At 43.4% G+C, this 21,879-nt stretch overlaps 1 protein-coding gene across 1 annotated transcript in view; it reads left to right on the top strand.

Moving 5' to 3' along the window:
* The window catches only part of abca5 (ATP-binding cassette, sub-family A (ABC1), member 5), an 89,088-nt gene that overhangs the window by 17,399 nt on the left and 49,810 nt on the right, over window positions 1-21,879 (top strand). Inside the window, exons 4-9 of the mRNA XM_085963601.1 lie at window positions 1,135-1,250; window positions 3,447-3,673; window positions 5,141-5,282; window positions 9,643-9,831; window positions 10,227-10,374; window positions 12,642-12,819. Coding sequence (XP_085819727.1) covers window positions 1,135-1,250; window positions 3,447-3,673; window positions 5,141-5,282; window positions 9,643-9,831; window positions 10,227-10,374; window positions 12,642-12,819 — 1,000 coding nt within the window. The remainder of the gene's footprint in view (window positions 1-1,134; window positions 1,251-3,446; window positions 3,674-5,140; window positions 5,283-9,642; window positions 9,832-10,226; window positions 10,375-12,641; window positions 12,820-21,879) is intronic.

Raw genomic sequence — 21,879 nt, 5'->3', positions numbered from 1 at the left:
TAAAGATACATTGCAGTTGCCACTTTTATTAAGCTTCCTGATAGAGCAGCAAGTTCATATTTCAATGCTTTGTGTCAATTGTTTCTTGCAACCACTTTTGTGGCAAGTTCCAGATCTAGCTCTGGGGCAGGGTGGGGGGATGTTGGTGATGGAAGCCAGATGCTTCCCATAGGTGGAGGAGGGGGAGAGACGCCCCTGTTTGAAATCAGAATACCTCTAAATAACTGGATGATTGCATTTGCTACTACAGCATTAAATACAAAGACATAAACAGGAATGTGCATTCTTAGAAATGCTTTCCTTCCACACTGTCTTCAAAAGCTGTGTGCATTCTGTGTCCAGAGATAAAATATTAATGTGGTTGAAGGAATGTCAAAGTAATAATTGTGATGTGCAGTGACTGAAAGAGTCTGGCTAAAATCTGCCTGTTGTAACTGCTCTAACTCCAGCTTGATGGTATTGAATTGCTATCACAATAAATAAAAACTTAATGATTGACAAATAGAAAATCAGATTGGAGGATAAAACCTATACCACTCTTGTTTTGGCAAAGGTTCCATTTCTGTGAAACTTCGTGGGATGAATTGTATGCTAAAAAGAGCACAATTGCTCATGCCATAAATCTTAAACCGGTCATTTTAAAAATTGGAAAAATCATAAATACTAAACACGGGATAGCTTTGTACATATCTACAACCTAAACTGGTATTCCTTGGTTAGTTTATGTTGCTCACAGATTTTTTTTTAAATTTCCATTTGTCCAGTTTAACAGATTTTAAACTGATAATTACATTGTAGATTTCCCAACTTATTTGACAGTATCCATAAAAATACACATTTTAGTGAGTATCAAACAGTAATTTTTGTATTGTAAATTCTTCATTTCTGTTTTACTTTTAATGGTTCATAAATTGTACATTTAGACTTGAATTTATATATTTGGATTCCAAATGTACACTCGTTGACAACTACCCCGATACTAATGGTAGCACACATATAAAAATTCTTAATCCAGAACTTAAAAAAAAAAAGTGGTGCTATGCAATAAATGCTTTTTGTAATTTTGATTGTATAAAAATGTTATTGTGATACTTGACCATCTAAAATTATGTCCTTTCAATATGTTTATCCCAGCAAGTTGCCGTTTGGATTCTGCCTCCTTAGGTCAACTGACAGACTGCCCTGGTGCCATGTACCTATTGTCAGGATTTGTAACAATACAAAAATATATTGATCTCGCCATCATCAAGGTTAGTCTAAAGTAGATAAGTCATGTCCGGTTTTGTACAAGTAACGCATAATAAGAACATTCTAATGTCTGGCAGATCTGCAGAAAGCTGTTGCATAATGTATTTTTTTATCTTTATGGAAAGAAATGTTCTTTTCTCAGTCCCATGTTGATTTTTCCACAGCAGTGAAAGTAAAATCCTTATACAGGAAACTTTGTTATCCGGAGGCTAAATGTCCGGCAAGCTCGAGCCACCGGCAAAAATCAGGAGCCGTTTTAGTTTTTTTTTCTTCTCGTGGCTTTTTTTTCAACAGTCAGGCTCTACAAAGTCTCTTTCAAGCTGTTGCTAAGCGACAGAGATGCTTCCAAGGTATGGCTGACTGTTTAGAAGCTGTTGCTAAGCAACAGTGTTTGTTGCCAGATACGGAGCTGAAAAGCTCCGTATGCTTCAACATTAACGCTGGTTTGTCCGGCAGTTTTGAGGGAACGGCAACAGCTCAGTCCCGTCGGTGCCGGATAGCACAAAGTTTCCTGTATTACACTTGGCTGAAATGAGTAATGGTTGCTACTATCTATAATGTTCCAAAGATGTCAGAGGGTACAATAGGCTACTAGTCTGAAACCCGATCCACTGATTCTATTATACCCGTGACCATTATTATGGAACTTGAATAATACAAACTCTGTAAAAGGATAGTTTAATAAACTATGATTTATATAAACCAAATGTTAAAAACAAATTAGTGTATCTTCCTTAAACTTAATTCAGTGTGAGAAACAAAAATGTACTTTTTGTCTGCTTTCAAATTTTAAACTTGTAGTTTGTGTTACTGGAAACAATATGTAAGGAGTTTACACCTAAGATCATACTGTACAAAGTATTTCAGAACAGGGAAGCCATCAGCTCAGACCAGAGAGGTTGGCTGCAAGGGCTCCACAAGGTGCAAGTTTGTAAGGCCAACACAGTAGCTTATCTGAGATGTTATTTTGAATCGACCAGAGCTATTCATTTCATTCATAGACATCTTTGCCATTGTCAAAAAATGGCTGCCCATTCAATATTGACAATAATGACCCTATACTGTTAGCTTCTTAATGATAGACTTACAAGTTTTGAGTTGGATGGAAAAGTTTTACGTGTGAACAAGAAGACAAGTCTATCAAAATAGTTTGCCTGCATTTTTGAACTGACAATTCAAGATTTGATTTCAAAAAGACTGTCAGAGTAAAACTCATATTTCTAAAAAAAGTTATAATGCTAGCCCTTTCTTGCAATTAAACGGTCTTCAAATGCACCTGGTGTAGTCTACAATGTTAGCCATACTGGCATAATAAATTATATTCCAAGTTCCAAAAAGATTTTTTTAATTAGTAATGAAAATATAGCACAATTTTGTGCCAGTGAGGACAATAACATTATTTTGCTCTTCATTAAACTGTGTTGAGTAAGATAGATGAAGTAAAAATATTGCATTTCTTACATGAACAAACTCTAGGGCTGGAACTTTCCCCTTTTTAAAAAAAAAAAAAAAAAAAGTGTGGGTGGGTTTGGAGCATGGGGGCAGTTAAATTGTTAAAAATGGGATTCCCGACCTGATCCTGCCTCCAACCCACCCACGGATGATGCTGAGGCCGACCACAATCCTCCAGTGGCTGCCCCACACCCCCACCCGGCCGACTGATCCCCACCCCCCCACCGCGCGATCCCTGATGTGGACCCCCTCCCCCGATGCTGGATGCCGGCCCCCATCCCCGATGTCCCATGCCGGCCCCTCGCATTTGCAGGCCTATCTGCCCACAGTCAGCCAACCTCTCAATCTGGCTGGCTGAGGGCGGGAATTCAAGGCCTAGCATGCAAATCAGTTCCTGCGGGATACCCGAGTGCCTTGGAGTCTCCCTACCCCCAACCTGCCTCCCTGGAGAAAATTCCAGCCTAGGTCTTTCACAGGTCGTGCAGTCTGTTATTCACTCTTGTTAATTGTGCTGTGCAACTGAGCCAATAGATGGATCAAATTTTGACTATTGTGTGGATTTACCAGATCTAGTTATGACCGTCACGGAAAATAATACAGTAAAACATTTACAGTAACTTGCTGAGTTAAAATATATATGTATCTATCTAAAGTGATTTGTAAAAGACTTTTTGGTAAATTTTCAATCATTGTAACAGCTTCCAATGTATTAATGCAGATTCACTCAGTGCAATTTCCATTTTCAGACACAAACCAACTATTCGGTCTGGAAGGATATCATTCCTCTGCATGTACAGATGATGGGGTTACCAAGTCATGTGGGCGCAGACATCTTTTCACATCTTGTCACTTCTCTCTACTTTGTTATTGCTTTTGTGCCCTTTGTCAATTTTCTGCTGATTAATCTTGTAACAGAGAAAAAGGAAGTGAAAGAGGTGATGAAGGTGATGGGACTACATGACTCCGCTTTCTGGTGAGCCAAAATAGTGCATTACTTTGCGGGCCAGTTAAAGAAAAAGTTTTGTAAACTTAGTCATTTGTCTTCTAATTGATTATTTTTGATAATGCAGTAAAAGGCAACTTTAAAACCACTTTGTATATAAAAACCACAAATGAAAGGCAAAGGAAATGGTCTTAGAACAGTTTAAGCTATAAGTTCTTGCACGTTTAGGATTTTAACATTTTTTGCGTGGCAAATTGCTGAATGTGCGAGCTGATGACGTCGGGCACCTGGTACCTGAGTGAACAGGGCAAGCAACTGTATCTGTTTAACCAATCGGATTGAAAGATTGTGACATTAACAGCACAAGAACTGAGAAAGAAGTGTAAGTTAGAGTGGGTGTTCAATACTAAATCAGGTACAGAGAGAAATAGAGAAGGAAAGAAACATTAGATTAAGAGAGAGAAAAAAGAGACAGAAAGGAAAAGTAAAAAAAATTTTTTTTTTAAATCTCCAACAACAATTAAAACCTGAAGGAATGAGACCCCACACTTGAAATAGTTAATTTTCAGTGCCAGAGAAGTTGATTGGCAGTAATTAATACTTAGCACGTCATTCAAAGGGTACTTGACTGACATGAACAAGACTTCACTTTCTGTGGCGAGTCTAGTTTGTATCTACTGCGCAAATGCAGCAACTTCACGCCACTCAATGCATTTCAATTTTGCAAAGCTAATGGCGGAGCGGCGCGTCTCCGACATCAACTTTTGGATTTCCGCTTTTAACTGCGCAACTGCCCTCGCCTGAAGTCCCTAATGGAGAATAGTTTCTTGCAAATTTGGAAATTAAAAGATTTGAGGATTGTGATAGAAAGTCTACATTGCAAAAATAAATGAACCTGGTTAGTAAAAAAATCAGTTGCCTTAACATATGAGTCATTTGACCTTCATAAGCAAGTTTGGTTTTCTTTTCAGCAGAGGTGAAGAAGCGAAGATAGGCAAAACAAAATTCACTGGAAGCTTCGATCTCAAATTGAAGCTTTAAGGATTTTTAGAAAAGCAAGTCCCCGAGTTGCTAGCTTAGATAGAGTCGATATGTAAAAAAAAATCAGGGTAGGCTTCTGGGATAAGGAAAGGAGATGCATCTTACAATGTTGGGAAAAATCTCTGATCACATGATGAATGTGGCTAGGCCAATTATTTAGCCAATATTTTTTATGGTAAAAATCTTAACCCTTGTGTGTACAACTTAAATTAAGTGTGAGTTTATGTGGCTGAGTAACGGCAATAGCTCTGTATGCTGTACACTGGGGTGCAGTAGAGCTCAAATGAGTAAAGTTATGCAAATCAGTTTTTTCTTTTTTAAGAGTGCTAAATACAGAGTGTAGATAAACAATATTTCTATGAGAACAAAGCGTCCATATGGGTAGAATACCTGGAGGTGTTCCTTATTTGCTGGTTTGTACATTGTTAATCATGCATTGATCCCCTTATTTTTCAGGCTTTCCTGGGGCTTACTGTACATGGTTTTAATCTTCATCCTATCCTTGGTGATGGCAGTCATTGCTACTCAGACATCTCTGTTTCCCCGAAGCAGCATTTTGATCATCTTTCCCTTGCTGTTCTTGTTTGGGATATCCATAGTAAGTCATACTCCAAGTATTTTAGTCAGTGATGAAATTTAAAAGTACAGCCAGGATTGAAATAAATGCATTTAGTTCAATGCACGTCCTTAATTTCAATACTGCAAGTCATGTGGCAAGTGTTTGATGGAGTATTTTTGAAAGTCACAAGATTCTCTCTCATTCACTAGGTCAGATTAATGAAAGTAAATTGAGACTGACGAACCCTTGAGATACTGAGTGCAGAAAGCTGCTTTTCCTTTTGATAAACTGTAATTCTATGTAACAAGGAATTGTTGTAGGAAAGGCGTAGAACCTGTCGTAATTTTGTATATTTGGATTGTGACACAATTGCCGTTGTACAGTTATGAGGCATATCGATGGTTATCACATGCTGTGTACAGATTACTCTTTAATTGCCTCCATTGCTGGAAAATCACTCGCTCTTCGCTTGATTTGTTTTGACAGATGCTGCTTTTAATGGGTGCAAAAGGGAGCCTTTTTCATCTGATCTTATTCTTTCAGCTCTGAAAATGTACCTGCACTGTTTTTCACAAATGCCGTATTCCATTCAGATTTGCCTAATTGGCTAATAGACCATTTTTCATTGTGTTTGAACTCTTGACTAAAACATCGCTGCATCAGATTTGGGAAGAGGAATTATGTTTGTTCTCTGACACGTAGAATCATACAGCACAGAAGGAGGCCATTTCAGCACACTGTGCCTGTGCCGGCTCTTTGAAAGAGCTGCCCAGTTAGTCTCACTCCCCTGCTTTTTCCCCATAACCCTGAAAATTCTTCCTTTCAAGTATTGTGTGTCTTTGATTTCATGTGCATCCATTTTCCCCCTCCTCTACCCTACACGAGCTCTTGGTAATCCCAAATTCTGTGACCTAAATCCTCTTGCACAAAGTCCCACCCTCTCACCACCCCTGTCTTTGACGAGCTCCACTGGTTCCCTCAACCTCAGTGCATCAGTTTCATGGGCCTCGCCCTCATTTTCCAATCCCTCCATGGTCTTGCCCAACCTTATGAGTGGATTATTGCAGCCATATGTTCCGGTCTGCATCTTTCGCCCTTAGGATTCTGGATTATTACACGTGCTACTCTCCCTCGCGTGACGGCTGATCCTTCACCCTTTACGCTCCTGCTCTTTGTAGCTGTTTCTCAAAGCCACTTTGCATTGGTACCTTTTCTCCATTCCTTCAAAAGTCTCTTCAACAAAATAACTTTCTCCAACCACGCTTTAAGTTCGCTTCTCCCTCCCCTCCTTTCTGCTTGCGTCCTTTTTCTTCTCTAGGCAATGTCTGTGTAATTTGGACAAAGCAAAGCCCTGCAGATGCCTGTAAATTTTGAATGCTTGAAACAAACCAAGTGCTCAGCTGTGTTTAACAGGGTTGTTAGTTATCTTCCAGTTTATTTATTTTTTAATGCCTCTCTTTAACAGTACATATTCTTTCATGCTCATTGCCACATGGCATGAAAAACAAAATATAGAAGATTATGTAGCATATGATATGATCTCTACCCCTACCTTTGCCCATCTGTTGCTGAAACTCTTGTCCAAAGGCAGGGAGATAAAATCAGTGGCATGGGTATGGAATTTGTGGTGGGGTAGAAGATGGTGACTTCGGTCTTCTCAATGTTTGACTGGAAGAAATTGCAGCTCATCCAAGACTGGATATCAGACAAGTAGTCTGACTACACAGAGGCAGTGGAGGAGTTCAGAGAGGTGGTGAAGAGGTCGAGCTGGACGTGGTCAGTATATATGTGAAAGCTGACTCCATCTTTTCAGATGATGTCATCAAGGAGAACATGTAGCTGAGGAAGGAGAGATCCTTGGGGGGGATTCCAGAGGTAACCATGTGGGGATTCCAGAGGTAACCGTGTGGGGATTCCAGAGGTAACCGTGTGGGGAAAGGGAAACCATTGCTGGAGATGCTCTTGCTATGATTTGATAAGGAGGGCAGTCCCACTGAGCTGGATAATGAAAGAGAGGCCTTGGATTAGGATGATATGGTTGGTCACGTCAAAGGCTGCAGCGAAGTTGAAGATGAGGAAAAATGCCCCGTGGTCATAGTCACAGGGGATGTCATTTGTGACTTTTTTGTTGGGCAATTTCAGTGCTGTGGTAGGGGTGGGAAACCTGATTGGAGAGATTTAAACAAAGATAAAGAAGGCCATGAGGCAGAAGAATGGCAGCAGGGGCACAGATTTGTGGTGAGATGAGCCTTGGAGCTTTAATGTCACTAATCCTTTCTTTAAATAGCTGTCACATCAAACTCTATTGCTTACTCGTCAATCCTATTTTCTGTTTTTATTTCTGATTTCCAGCAACCACAGTATTTTGCTTTTGTAATCTGTTTATTACCTGATTAGTCCAGAGCCTTGTTTGTGATACATAAGAGATCAGAAGAACTGTACTGAATATTATAAATAGATTTTTTTTCTGATGAGTGTTTAAAAAGCCTCAAACTCATTTAGATTCAGTAGGAATTTATCCATGTAGCAACTGTAGTAGAATAAAAATTCGAAGCTACATCATTACATAAATTTAAAACAGAAATAGACAGTTTCCTAGTAGAAAAGGGAATTAAGGGTTACGGGGAGCGGGCAGGAATTTGGACATGAGTCTAGGTTCGGATAGGTCATGGCCCTGTGGGTAGCGGAGCGGGCCCAGGGGCCGTGTAGCCTGATCCTGCTCCTGTTTTCGTGTGTCTAATGCTGTTAGATTCAGGAGATAGTCCTGTCATAGTGGATTGGCAGTTAGGATCAGATCAGCCATGATCTTATTGAATGGCGGAGCAGGCTCGAGGGGCCGATTGGCCTACTCCTGCTCCTATTTCTTATGTTCTTATGTCTACAGCACCCACCAAGTGATGGCTTTTTAGCTTTTAAAATATTGACAGAGTCTTGTATTAGTTATCTGCAATTAGTTAAATGCCTACAGGGTGATGTTGTATGTCTTAATACAAGACGGGGAATTGGCAAGAATTACATAGAATTTACAGCACAGGAACAGGCCATTCGACCTAACTGGTCTGGGCTGGTGTTTATGCTCCACCGAGCCTCCTTCCACCCTACTTCATTTAACCCCATCAGCATAACCTTCTATTCCTTTCTCCCTCATGTGTTTATCTAGCTTCCCCTTAAATGTATCTATGGTATTCACCTCAATTACTCCTTGTGGCAGCAAGATCCACATTCTAACTACTCTCTGGGTAAAGAAGTTTCTTCTGAATTTCTTTATTGGATTTATTGAATTTATCACTGACTACCTTATACTTATGACACTTGTATTTTAATGGCCTTGTTAACTTGTGTTGCTACTTTTAATTTGTAAATGTGTACCTTGAGATCCCTTTGCTCTACCCCATTTTGACTCTTATTTTCTCCTACCAAAATGAACCATCTCACACCTATATTGAAATTCATTTGCCATTTACATGCCCATTGTGCAAGTTTATTAACATGTCTTGTATTTTGTTGCAGTCTTCCTCAATATTAACTATACACACCCCCGCCGCCTCCCCCAATTTGGTGTCATTGCAAATTTTGCAATTGTACTTCTGATTCCCGAGTCCAAATCATTTATGTAAATGGTGAACCGTAGTGGTCCCAGCACTGACCCTTCTGAAACACCACTTCCTACCTTCCACCAGCCTGAGTAACTACCTTCAACCCCTGCTCTCTCTTTTCTGTTTTGTAGTCCGCTTGCTATCCATTCCAATATTTGTCCCCTGACTCTGCATCTTGGTCTACTATGCGATACCTTATCAAAGGCCTTTTGAAAATCCAAGTAGTGTATATTACATTACAGCATTACTCTTTCTGTTGCTCCTTCAAAGAATTCAATAAGGTTGGTCATGCATGACCTTCCCTTTTGAAATCCTGTTGACTATTCTTTATTATATTTTCAGTTTCTAGATGGTTTTTCTATTACATCTTTGAGTAAAGATTCCGTTATCTTTCCTAGCACCGATGTTAAGCTAACTGGTCTATAGTTCCCTGGACTTGATCTATCTCCCTTTTTAAATATAGGCTTAACATTAACTGTCCTCTGGCCCTATATTGTTTTCTAATGATTTTTTATAAATATATAGTGGTGCCTATATTATCTCTTCCCTAGCTTCTTTTAGTATGCGCAGATGTAATCCATTTGGACCAAGGAATACACAAGGTTTTGTAGTTCAGCGAGAAATTAATTGAAAGGAATGGACTTGATAGGCCAAATAGCACTGTTTTGTTCTGTGATTTCTTTGTATATAAATGTAAGTTGTTAAAAGAATCAAAAATGTACAGAGAAGGTTACATTACAGTAACAGAGGAACTCCAGTCAAAATGGCCCATAATTTTAATATGTGAATCTTTTCTTCCACAGATTCCCTTTTCATTTCTTTTGACTCCACTTTTTAAGAATCAGAAGATTGCCGGCTTGGTTGGATCACTAATGCTGATGGGTTTTGGATTGTTTAGCCTTCCTACTGTGCTGGTCAGAGATTTTCCAGTGTCTGCTGTGTGGGGGCTTTGTTTGTTCTCCCCTAGTGCCTTAGCCATTGGGATTGCACAGGTATTCAGAAACCGGGAAATGATTTTGTTGGGCAGATATGATTTATTATTGCGTGCCTTGTCCACAATTTCTCACTCCTGCCCACTGGCCATCGCGTCATTCCTGCTGGCTTCGAGCAGGAGTCGGATTGGAACATTTAAAATGAGGCTCGGGGGTTAAATGGCCTTGGCAACTATGATGATATCACTTGGATTAGTGCATTGTTGGTCACTGTCAATGGAAATGTCCCTCATTTTTTTTTCTTCTGTGTTCCCCCCCCCCCCCCCCCCGCAATTCTTTTTAGAAAATGATGTAAATGCAGTTATTTTGCTCCAACTGTGATTGATGTTATATCTTGCATACTCGGCTTTGTTTCTTGCTGGATTGGATTTTAATTGCCACTTTTTTTTTGCTAGGTTGTGCTTCTTGAAGCTATTGGTGACGGTGCTCAGCCCTCCAACCTGTCAGCCAGCCCATTCCCCTTGTATATCCCTCTTTTCATGCTCATCCTAGACAGTTTCCTGTATCTGCTTGTTGCTGTATATCTTGACCAAGTCCTCCCAGGTATGTACAAATGCAAGTAAGACAGAGATTGTATCTTTCAGACACATCTGATAGGAGAAATATGTTGTTTGCTCTTGTTGCCTGTAGGAATTGCTGGATGTAGGCCAACATCTGAATAATTCACAAGTTGGTAAATTAGTGCTTGAGGCAAAAGTTTTCAGAGATCTTTGCCAATTGCAGAAGTGTGTTGCAGCCTGCTAAAGAGCAATTGATTGGTCACTGTTTAAAGTGAGAGAGTTTAACAGAAATTATTGGCTGTTGTCAGTATTGCCTGAAGTCTTCAGTCAGCTTTTAGCTGATTAGAAAGAAGGATGCTTCCTGTGTGCTGAGTTAGGGTTATAGTCAACTTCAATACTGTAAATTAAGCAACGCCATGTGTCTGTAAATGCTTTAAATTCTACATTACAGTATATGCCATATTACAAATGAAAACATGCTTGTCTTGGAAGCTGAAAGGACATTTATTTTCTTGTTTTAAATCGTTCTCGTATGTTACATTTGCTTAAGTGACCATTGTCCATTTTCAAAAGGAACATTAATATTAATCAAATATATAATTTTTTTTAAAGAACCATATCCCATAAGCAACTTTAGCAATTTTAACTTTAAAAGAAAATGTTGGTTCAGATGTGAGAAGCTGTTTATTTGCAGTGAGGTCTCTTTTAGTTACCTTGATTGGGCTTCCCTAAACTTCAGATTTTTTAATATTTTAAATTTCAGGATAACTATATTTGAACAGCATAATTATATTTGCATATGTACTGCAGTACCATACTTAGAAAGCACTAAAGTAACTACAACTGTTGTGTACTGGGTACAAAGGGAGCTGATAATATCTAGTGACAGACATTGAATACTGCAGAAATGTAAGACAGCACAGGTTAGATTTTTATGTTGTACATTAAATTTATATCGACTTTTGTTCTAAAATAACATGTGACTGGTTCATGTTTTATTGTACTCTATACACTCTTTATAAATGTGTTTGAGACCATCACACAGACTTACAGCCAGAAATGTGTTGCACAGATAGCATTTTATGTGTCTTCTCTGCTAAATAGGAGGGAATAATACTGTTTATATCTAAGGATGTAGTAAATTAAGGTTTCACTTGTATGCTCCTTTGCTGAATTTTTGCAGCTTTCAGTTACTGAAGAAAGCTCGGTAACAGTATTGTGCAGAGGGTAGTTTGCATATGGTGAAGTAGTTCACATTTCAAAACATGTAATCTTCTTTAAATTCCTCTGTTGCATCAGAAGTATGATGGCCCGTAATTTGCGGTCAGCACGAAGCAAAGGTGTTCACTGCTGGCCCCGAAGTAAGCTTCCCACAATGATCTTGCGATCTCTGTGGTGAGATGTTTGACTTTTCCGACGTGCAGTTAAAATCAGTGTAGTTTAGTGGGAATCCCATAGCTGCTGTGACGTCAACAAGCTGTCTAAGCAGCCAATCACAATGCAGAATTCTCACAGACCAAGAACCAAGCTCCTTTGTTTCAAACTTTTAAAAATGTTAGAGAGCAAAACAAAGATTGGGGCTCTCACATGGGCAAACGGTAGACGTGAAATAAAGATTGACAAACATTTAAAAAATATATATATTTTTAAAGTTTTTAAATTTTTATTAAAATTATAAATTTGACACTGCACAAAATTAAAATAAGTTTTACAGGGCCATAACATTTGTTTAGCAGTCAATATGCTGTTAAAACCCCAGTTGCACCTAATTCAAAAGGGTCTAACTTTTAATGGGGTATTTGGCAGCGGTATTATCCCGGAAGAGCCCAAGTTTTTGTCAGTTCCTCTGATTTGCCAGATTACACTGATTTGCCAGATTACACTGATTGAGAGCTTACGACTGGTGGGGTGGGGAGGGGGGCCACAGTGCAGCCAGTGTCGGAGCAGTGAATGACTGACTGCAACTTCAGGATTTCCACATTAGGATGCGCATGCACTAAATCCGGAAGTTGCGGTCAGTTTCAAAAGGATAATAACAGCGAACGCTATTCGTTTGCTGTTCTTACCCACCGCAAATTCCGGGCCGATGTGTCTTAACCTGTTCTTTCTTCCTGTTGATCCAAATATTGCTGCAATGCTCAACATGGTTAATGTATGGTTAGTGGTTAATGGTTAGTGTTTTTAATAAATATATATGGTGATTTGATGTTTGTTTCAGCAATTAAGATATTTCATAATGTTTGAGCATTTATTGTATTATACACTCAGGAGATTTTATCATTAAAAAGTCTCCTTCCTTTGCCCATTTAGGTGAATTTGGGCAACGTCAACCTTTTTTCTACTTCCTTCAACCCTCTTATTGGTTCCATAAACAGAAACATTATGATCAAATTGATGCAGTTAGCGACAATGAACTTGGCCTTGGATCTGGGTTTAGTGAGGTGGTGGAAGCAGTACCTACAGAGCTTAAGGGAAAAGAAGCAATCAGGTATGAACAGCATCCCAAAAGAAGAGGTTATTTTGGGAGTCTGACCTGGTGTAAAGACCTTGTCTTTTTAACCTGAGAGCTTTCTGGATTCAACTTGAACTGTGGCAGACTGATGGCTAAGTATGCACGGTGGACTTTCTGGTTTCTAGTAGACATTGAAATTGATGTTACAAATCAATGTTCTTTGGCTTATACATTACATTATTATACAGGGGAGATAGATTGACAGGGCAGAGCAATATACAGGTAGCTGTGTGTGCCAAAAATTGTATTACAGAAAGGCCCTTGTGCATTAGTGAGCAGATAGAGTTTGCCATGAACCTTTATGCATGCCGTGAGTAGAATAGCGGGCCATGCAACTAACAATTGCCCCATAACTTAGAGGCATCACGTGAGATGTCCAACACATTCTCCTGTCTGATTTGAAAGGCGATAGATACCATTATGTTCAGGCTAAAAGTAATAGATTTATTTACAAGTAAGGTAGAACACCAGTTTCTGATCATACAAATACTTAAAAAAACAAAGGGGGAGAAATTTGGTTGGGTAGCGCCTCCAGTTAGCCCCTGGCGGGGGCACTAACAGGGCACTGAGGCAGTCGCGCCGCAGTGAGGTAACATCTCGAAGTTCACTGTCCATCGCTGCATCCGGGGGTCACAAAGGCTCTCCACAGCAGGAGAAGGGACTACGTTTCCTTCGCCATCACCAGAGAGAAGCAGGACGAGCGTGCATGTGGCTTTGCCAGGATAGCAGGATTCCCCATGGTGCAGGGCGCCATTGACTGCACCCACACGGCTTTGCGGGCACCACATAACAATCCTGAGATCTTCCGTAACCGCAAAGACTACCACTCACTTAATGTCCAGTTGGTGTGCGACCACAGACAGGGACTCCTCAATGTGAATGCCTGTTATCCTGGCAGCAGCCACGATGCCTTCATCCTCTGCCACCACGTTCCAGCACTCTTGCAGCCACCACATCAAGCTCGTGGCTGGCTGGTCGGAGATAAGAGGTATCCGCTCTCCACCTAGCTCATGACTCCCCTTCGCAACCCCAACACTCCTGCACAGCACTCATATAATGAGAGCCATGTTGCCACCAGGAACATCATTGAGCAGACCATCAGGGTGCTCAAGCAACGGTTCCGTTGCCTTGACCACTCGGGAGGAGCCCTCCAGTACTTGCCGGAGCGGGTGTCCCATTTCATCGTGGTGTGCTGCATGCTCCACAGTCTGTACATCATGAGGGCCCAGCCCTTGCCAGCAGGCATTGCAGGACCACCACTGGAGGAGGACGAGGAAGACTAAAAGAAGGAACAGGAGGAGGCAGCCACTCGATTGGCCTTCCGGAAGCCTCATCAGATTGCGGTTCCAGTAAATTCAACCCTAGATCCCCATCATTCCATCCCTGTCACAGGCCATATCACAGCGCACAGCTGGAATGAGAAACAGTACAAAATTATCCAAAGTGAATTAATAAATGTATCAATAATCAGTGAACACATCTTTACAACAGCAATATTTACTATTCATCCATGTGCAATCCCGTAGTGCCTCTCGTTACTGTGCCTTTGCCTACTCTAGTGCTCCTTCGAAGTATTGGCCCAGTGGCTGCAACATGACTGGTGAAACGCTGCTTTGCGTCAGTGTGGGAGACTTCAGATGGCCTTGCAGGATGCCCTCGACCAGCTCTGGACCTGGAAGGTCCGGCTGTAGACTGCACCACCTCGGCATGGGCGGTAGCAGTCTGGGCTGGCTGGATGACCGGTAGCAACAAGGGCAATGGTGCCAGTGGTGGGAGCAAGAATGCTGTCATCCTGAGTGAGGACAACAGGTTTCTGCTCCACTGACCCACTGCCACTCCCCCAGGGCAGCACCTCAGCATCCCTAGCAATCTGTTGCAGCACAGATTACTGGCCTGCTGCGGCACCGCGAAAGCCCCGGTCGACGGCGGTAGACCTAGCCACAATGGCAGCAGTCAGAGCTTGTGTGGCATCAAGCTGAGACTACATGAGAGCAGTCCGAGATTAAATGGCACAAACCATAGACTGCATTACAGCACTAAGACATCGCGTTGCTTTCGCCTGTGCTGCAATGGAAGCTGCCAGATCGCCCATCACACACGGCATCAGGTCTGGGTTGCCACGGTCTCTCTGGGAGTCTACCCTCCTTTGCAGACTGAAACTGATAGGCTCCATGGTGTGCGCAGAGCCTTGTGCAATGTTGGAGGCGGACTCCTCCACGCTTCTTACCATTGCTATTGCACCTATGATCTCTGCATAACCATCACCGTTCTTCTAAAGGCCTCCCCATCAAGGTCCTCACCTGAGTCCTGTGCAGCAGAACTCGCGCGCGAATTCGCTCTCTGAGGAGCTGACCCCCAAGCTAGCCTTTCCCCCTGGTCTTGCTGAAGCCCACTCGTTCCCGGTGCCTCACCCTGTGCAGATCCCGCTACTATACTAGCCTCTAAAGAACACGTAGTGTCAGTATCTGAGCTGGTGCCTGCGGGTGAGACATGCAGTGACGCGGTGTGATCCTCCTCCTCTTCTCCCGCATCGCTCTCAATGGTGCCCTCAGGAACAGGCTGCTCTGGTGCTTGCTCATTATCTGAAAGCATAAAGGCACAAGAGACAAGGTAAGGGGAGGGGGGCAGGAAGGGAGAAATACATGCATACAGCATGATTAGCTGGAAAGTGCGAAAGGCTTGTGGGGGGAGTGGGATGTGAGAAGGAGTAGGGATCGGCAGCGGGTGGAGGCGGAGCTGAGCGGCAGAGCGACTACAAGAGGCCCCAGAGGCTCAGGTAGGCCCCAGTGCGGCATCGGCAGCGGGTGGAGGCGGAGCTGAGCGGCAGAGCGACTACAAGAGGCCCCAGAGGCTCAGGTAGGCCCCAGTGCGGCATCGGCAGTGGGTGGAGGCGGAGCTGAGCGGCAGAGCGACTACAAGAGGCCCCAGAGGCTCAGGTAGGCCCCAGTGTGGCATCGGCAGCGGGTGGAGGCGGAGCTGAGCGGCAGAGCGACTACAAGAGGCCCCAGAGGCTCAGGTAGGCCCCAGTGCGGCATCGGCAGCGGGTGGAGGCGGAGTAGGGACCAGCGGGAGCAGCGAGGAGGAGCTCGGGAGAAAACCCGGCGACCAGCGAGGCCCGAGACCAGTCGGGAGCAGTGAGTCGGAGCCCGGTATAAAAACCGGAGAGAGGCGAGGCCCGAGACCACAGCTGGGGCAGTCGGGAGAGCAGGAGGCCAGTAACTGCTGGGGCAGTTGGGAGAGCAGGAGGCCAGTAACTGGTGAGTTTAAAAGCTCACCTTTCGCGGGCTTTTTCTTTCACAGCTGGTGCAGTCGGGAGAGCAGGAGGCCAGTAACTCTTATATAGGTGGAGCTGTTGCTAAACCCGAAACACTACAGTGTAGTGTCTCCCACCCTTCCACCTCCTCTAACCTTTTAGGGGTTAGGGGAAGTTGAAAAGGTAGGTTCAATTTATTTTATTTCAGGAGCCTAACCTAGGTGGAAAAGGTTCCAGGACAGGAGGCGGCAGTGAAAATACAACACCAGAAAACAGGTAGGTGACTGGTTGGTGAGTACTTTCACAAACTTATTCTAAGTAGAATTCAATAATTAAGCTAAATCGCAGTAAATAAAAGGGTATTGTAAGGGTTAAGTCATGGAAGGGCAGCTCGGACCCGTGTCATGCTTCTCCTGTGCCATGTGGGAAATCAGGGACACTGTCCCTGACAACTATGTGTGCAGGAAGTGTGTCCAGCTGCAGCTCCTAGCAGACCGCATGGCGGCGCTGGAGCTGCGAATGGACTCACTCTGGAGCATACGCGATGCTGAGGATGTTGTGGATAGCACATTCAGTGAGTTGGTCACACCGCAGGTAAAGGCTAGCTCAGACAGTAAATGGGTGACCAAAAGGCAGGAAGGTAGTGCAGGAGTCACCTGCGGTCATCTCCCTCCAAAACAGGTTTACCGTTTTGGGTACTGTTGGGGGAGATGACTTATCAGGGGAAGGCACCAGAAGCCAGGTTCAGGGCACCATGACTGGCTCTGCTGCACAGAAGGGCGGGAAAAAGAGGGATAGGGCTATAGTGATAGGGGATTCAATTGTAAGGGGGATAGATAGGAGTTTCTGTGGCCGAGACCGAGACTCCAAGATGGTATGTTGCCTCCCTGGTGCAAGGGTCAAGGATGTCTCGGAGCGGGTGCAGAGCATTCTGAAGGGGGAGGGGGATCAGCCAGTTGTCGTGGTACATGTAGGTACCAACGATGTAGGTAAAAAGAGGGAGGAGGTCCGACAAGCTGAATTTAGGGAGTTAGGAGCTAAATTGAAAAGTAGGACCTCAAAGGTAGTAATCTCTGGATTGCTACCAGTGCCACGAGCTAATAAGTTTAGAGAGAGTAAGATAGATAAGCTAAATACGTGGCTTGAGCAGTGGTGCAAGGGAGAGGGATTTAAATTCTTGAGGCATTGGAACCAGTTCTTGGGGAGGAGTGACCTGTACCAAGGGGACGGTCTACACCTGAACTGTGAGGGAGCCGATGTCCTCGGGGTAATATTTTCTAGGGCGGTTCGGGAGGATTTAAACTAATTTGGCAGGGGGATGGGAACCTAGGTAGTGGAAAAGAGGGAAGTCATATGAAGTTAGAAATAGATGGTAGAAAGGTGAGAAGCAATAAGCAAAGGAGAGAAACACAAAGGGCCAAACTAATTCATAATGAGAGTGTGAAAAAAGCAAGCCTGAAGGCTTTGTATCTTAATGCTAGAAGCATTAGGAACAAGGTGGATGAATTAGTTGTGGAAATAGAGGTAAACAAGTATGATTTGATTGGGATTACAGAAACGTGGCTGCAGGGTGGGCAAGGCTGGGAACTTAACATCCAGGGATATACAATATTTAGGAAGGATCGGCAAAAAGGTAGGGGAGGTGGGGTAGCATTGCTGGTAAAGGAGGGGATTAATGCAATGGAAAGGAAGGATATTAACTCGGATGAAACGGAATCTGTATGGGTAGAAATGAGAAATAGCAAGGGGAGGAAAACGTTAGTGGGTGTGATATATAGGCCTCCAAATAGTAATATGGAGGTGAGGGAAGGCATAAAAAGGGAAATTAGAGAAGCGTGCGATAAGAGCACAGCTGTCATCATGGGTGACTTTAATTTACATATTGATTGGACTACCCAAATTAGTAAAAATTCTGAGGAGGAGGAATTCCTGGAATGTTTTCGGGACGGTTATCTGGACCAATATGTCGAGGAGCCGACTCGAGATCAGGCCATTTTAGACTGGGTATTGTGCAATGAGAAGGGACTTATCAGCAATCTTCTTGTACGAGGCCCCTTGGGTCAGAGCGATCATAATATGATCGAGCTCTCACGAGATGGAGAGTGAGGAAATTGAATCAGAGACTAAGGTCCAGAACTTAAATAAAGGGAATTACGAGGGTATGAGACGGGAATTGGGTAAGATTGATTGGGTGGTGTTTCTGGGGGGATTGACAGTGGATAGACAATGGCAAGCATTCAAAGATAGAATGGAAGAATTCCAGAACATGTTTATACCGGTTTGGCATAAAAATAAACCTAAAAAGGTGACTCAACCGTGGATAACGAGGGAAATTAGGGACAGCATAAAATCAAAAAAAAGGGCATATCAACTGGCAAAAAAAAGCACCAGACCGGAAGATTGGGGGCAGTACAGGATACAGCAAAAGAGGACAAAGGGATTAATCAGGAAGGGGAAAATAGAATACGAAAGTAAACTTGCAGCAAACATAAAGACAGACTGCAAAAGCTTTTATCGGTATATCAGGAGGAAAAGACTGGTAAAATCCCAAGTCGGTCCCTTGCAGTCTGATTCGGGAGAATATATAATGGAGAATAAGGAAATGGCAGACCAATTAAACTCATACTTTGGTTCTGTATTCACAAAGGAGGACACAAATAACCTCCCAGGAATATCGACAAACATAGGGACTAATGAGAGGGAGGAGCTGACAGAAATTAGTATCTCTAGGGATATGGTGTTGGGTAAGTTGAGGGGACTGAAGGCCGACAAATCCCCGGGGCCTGATAAACTACATCCTAGGGTACTTAAGGAGGTGGCCCTGGAGTTAGCAGATGCTCTAAGGATCATCTTCCGGAACTCCATTGACTCAGGAACAGTACCCGTGGATTGGAGGGTAGCTAATGTTACCCCAATATTTAAAAAGGGGGGTAGAGAGAAAGCAGGGAATTATAGACCAGTAAGCCTTACATCGGTTGTGGGCAAAATGCTAGAGTCCATTATTAAGGATAAAATAGCGGAGCACTTGACAAATGGGGAAAGGATCGGACAGAGTCAACATGGATTTACAAAGGGTAAATCGTGTTTGACTAATCTGCTGGAATTTTTTGAGGAAGTAACTGGTAAAATAGATGGGGGAGAGCCAGTGGATGTGGTGTACCTTGACTTCCAGAAAGCCTTCGATAAGGTTCCACACAAAAGATTATCATGCAAAATTAAGGCTCATGGGATTGGGGGCAAAGTATTAACGTGGATAGAGAACTGGCTGGCGGATAGAAAACAGAGAGTTGGAATAAACAGCTCGTTTTCGGAGTGGCAGGCAGTGACCAGCGGGGTGCCGCAAGGATCTGTCCTGGGACCCCAGCTGTTCACAATATATATAAATGATCTGGATCAGGGAATTGGATGCAATATTTCCAAATTCGCTGACGACACTAAACTAGGAGGAGGGGTGGGCTCTGATGAGGATGTCAGGAGGCTACAGTGCGATTTGGACAGGTTGGGGGAATGGGCGGATACGTGGCAGATGCACTATAATGTGGATAAATGCGAGGTTATCCACTTTGGGGGTAAAAACAGGAGGGTGGATTATTATCTAAATGGCAATAGATTGGGAGATGGGGAAGTGCAGAGGGACCTGGGTGTTCTTGTGCACCAGTCACTGAAGGAGAGCATGCAGGTGCAACAGGCGATTAAGAAGGCAAATGGTATGTTGGCCTTCATATCAAGGGGGTTCGAGTATAGGAATAGGGATACCTTACTACAGCTGTACAAGGTGCTGGTGAGACCGCATCTGGAGTATTGTGTACAGTTTTGGTCGCCCCATCTGCGGAAGGATGTTCTTGCCATGGAAAGAGTGCAGCGGCGATTCACCAGGCTGATACCTGGAATGGCGGGAATGACCTACGAGGAGAGATTGAATAGTTTGGGCTTGTACTCACTGGAGTTTAGAAGATTGAGAGGGGATCTCATCGAAACATATAAAATTATGGCAGGCCTGGACAGGCTGAATTCAGAGAGAATGTTTCCAATGGCAGGGGAGCACAGAACCAGGGGCCACAGTCTAAAAATAGCGGGCAAATCATTTAAAACAGAGATGAGGAAGAATTTCTTCACTCAGAGTGGTGAGCCTGTGGAATTCCCTGCCACAGAGGGCTGTGAAGGCTAATTCAATAAATATTTTCAAGAGAGAATTGGATATATTTCTGAATGCTAAGGGGATTAAGGGTTACGGAGAAAAGGCGGGGACGGGGTACTGAACTGGTAAGATCAGCTATGATCTCAGACGAAGATCAGCCATGATCTCATTGAATGGCGGAGCAGGCTCGAAGGGCCGAATGGCCTATTCCTGTTCCTATCTCTATGTTTCTATACCATTGTTGTCCCCAAGGGGGGTTAATATTGCCGGTGGCCACAGCACCCACCACCTGGCGCACAATGATCTCCAGCACTCTTATTTTCCGGCGCAGACAGTGGTTGGGTGTCGGCTTGTCCTCTGCCTGGGCGTTCCTGCTCCCTTCTGTTATGAGCCACCTTGGCCTGCAACAGAAAGGAAAGTGTGAGTGAGTGTGGAGCAATGTGTTTGGGTGATGTGCCTGCCATAGTTGAATAGCTGTCATTGTATGCAAGGTGAGAGATGTGAGTGTTGGTAGGTAGAGATTGTTGGTGGGTGAGTGCTGGGGGTGTGGTGCTTTGGCCAGTGTGTGCAGACTGTAGTTCAGACGGTGGTATGTAGCATTTATTGAGGCAGTGACTCACCCTGACCACCCGAGTGAGGTCGTTAAATTTCTTCCTGCACTGTGTGGGGGTCCTGGGGCCCGAGACCTGATGAGCAACCTCCTTCCACGTGGCACGGAAGACTTGTGGCGAGGGCCTCCTACCACTTACCGGGTAGAGCACCGCCCTCCATCTCTCCACAGTGGACACCAACTCCTCCAATGCTTGGCCCGAAAATCTGCGGGCTCTCTCCCTGGGGCGTGGATCTGCCATCATGAAACCTGCTTGAGTCGTCCGGCTCCTTGATCTTGGCCTGCTCCTTCTTGCTGACACAGGTTCACAGCCAGCAATGCTGAGAATGAGGTTCTGCAGCATGAATGAACCTCCCCTTTAAGAACTGGAAAGAGCCTGTGGCAATGATGACTTTTGATTAGACTGCACCTGATAATTGGTTAGTGCTTTGAGTGTATCGCCACTGAGCTAGGCTGTTGGCGCTCCCATCCTTTGCACGATGACATTGAATTTTGCGTGCAGCGAGATTCATTAGCGCCTGGCGCTAAATCTCAAACTTTTTCAAAGTTAGCACGCATTCTTGGGCAATAATGAATTTTACCCCCAAAAGAATCCGTCCACAAGGGATTGAAGTGGCCTTTTCTAGAATGCATTTCTTACATGATTTGTTATAAGACAAGACTTTTGGATTAAACAGATGGAGACCTTCACGATGTGATGGTTGTACATGAATGATGGAAAATTCTTGCGCAGTACTTCATACCCAACTGTCAAGTAGACTGAACTAAATTAAGACACGGGAGAAATCTCCACTGTTTAATCTCAGTCCAAATGCCTCTGAATAAAGAATTGTCAATCAATTAATTTCAAAGATACAATGGAGTACCCTGTATATAGAATCATTGATGAGGCAATGCTTGCACTTTGTCCTGCCCCTGTGCATCTATTAATACTTTCCCCATGTATAACTTGATCAGCATTTAGGACAAAGCTTCTGCACCCTGGCTAACTAATAAGTCAAACAACAAGGCCTACTCCTGTAGCCAGTTTATCAT

This window comes from Somniosus microcephalus, chromosome 21 (assembly GCF_052327205.1).
Source record: "Somniosus microcephalus isolate GS21.2 chromosome 21, FLI_Smic_1.0, whole genome shotgun sequence".
Classification (NCBI taxonomy): domain Eukaryota; kingdom Metazoa; phylum Chordata; class Chondrichthyes; order Squaliformes; family Somniosidae; genus Somniosus; species Somniosus microcephalus.
The sequence above is the reverse complement of the archived record's forward strand: the minus strand, read 5'-3'. Positions and strand labels throughout refer to the sequence as shown.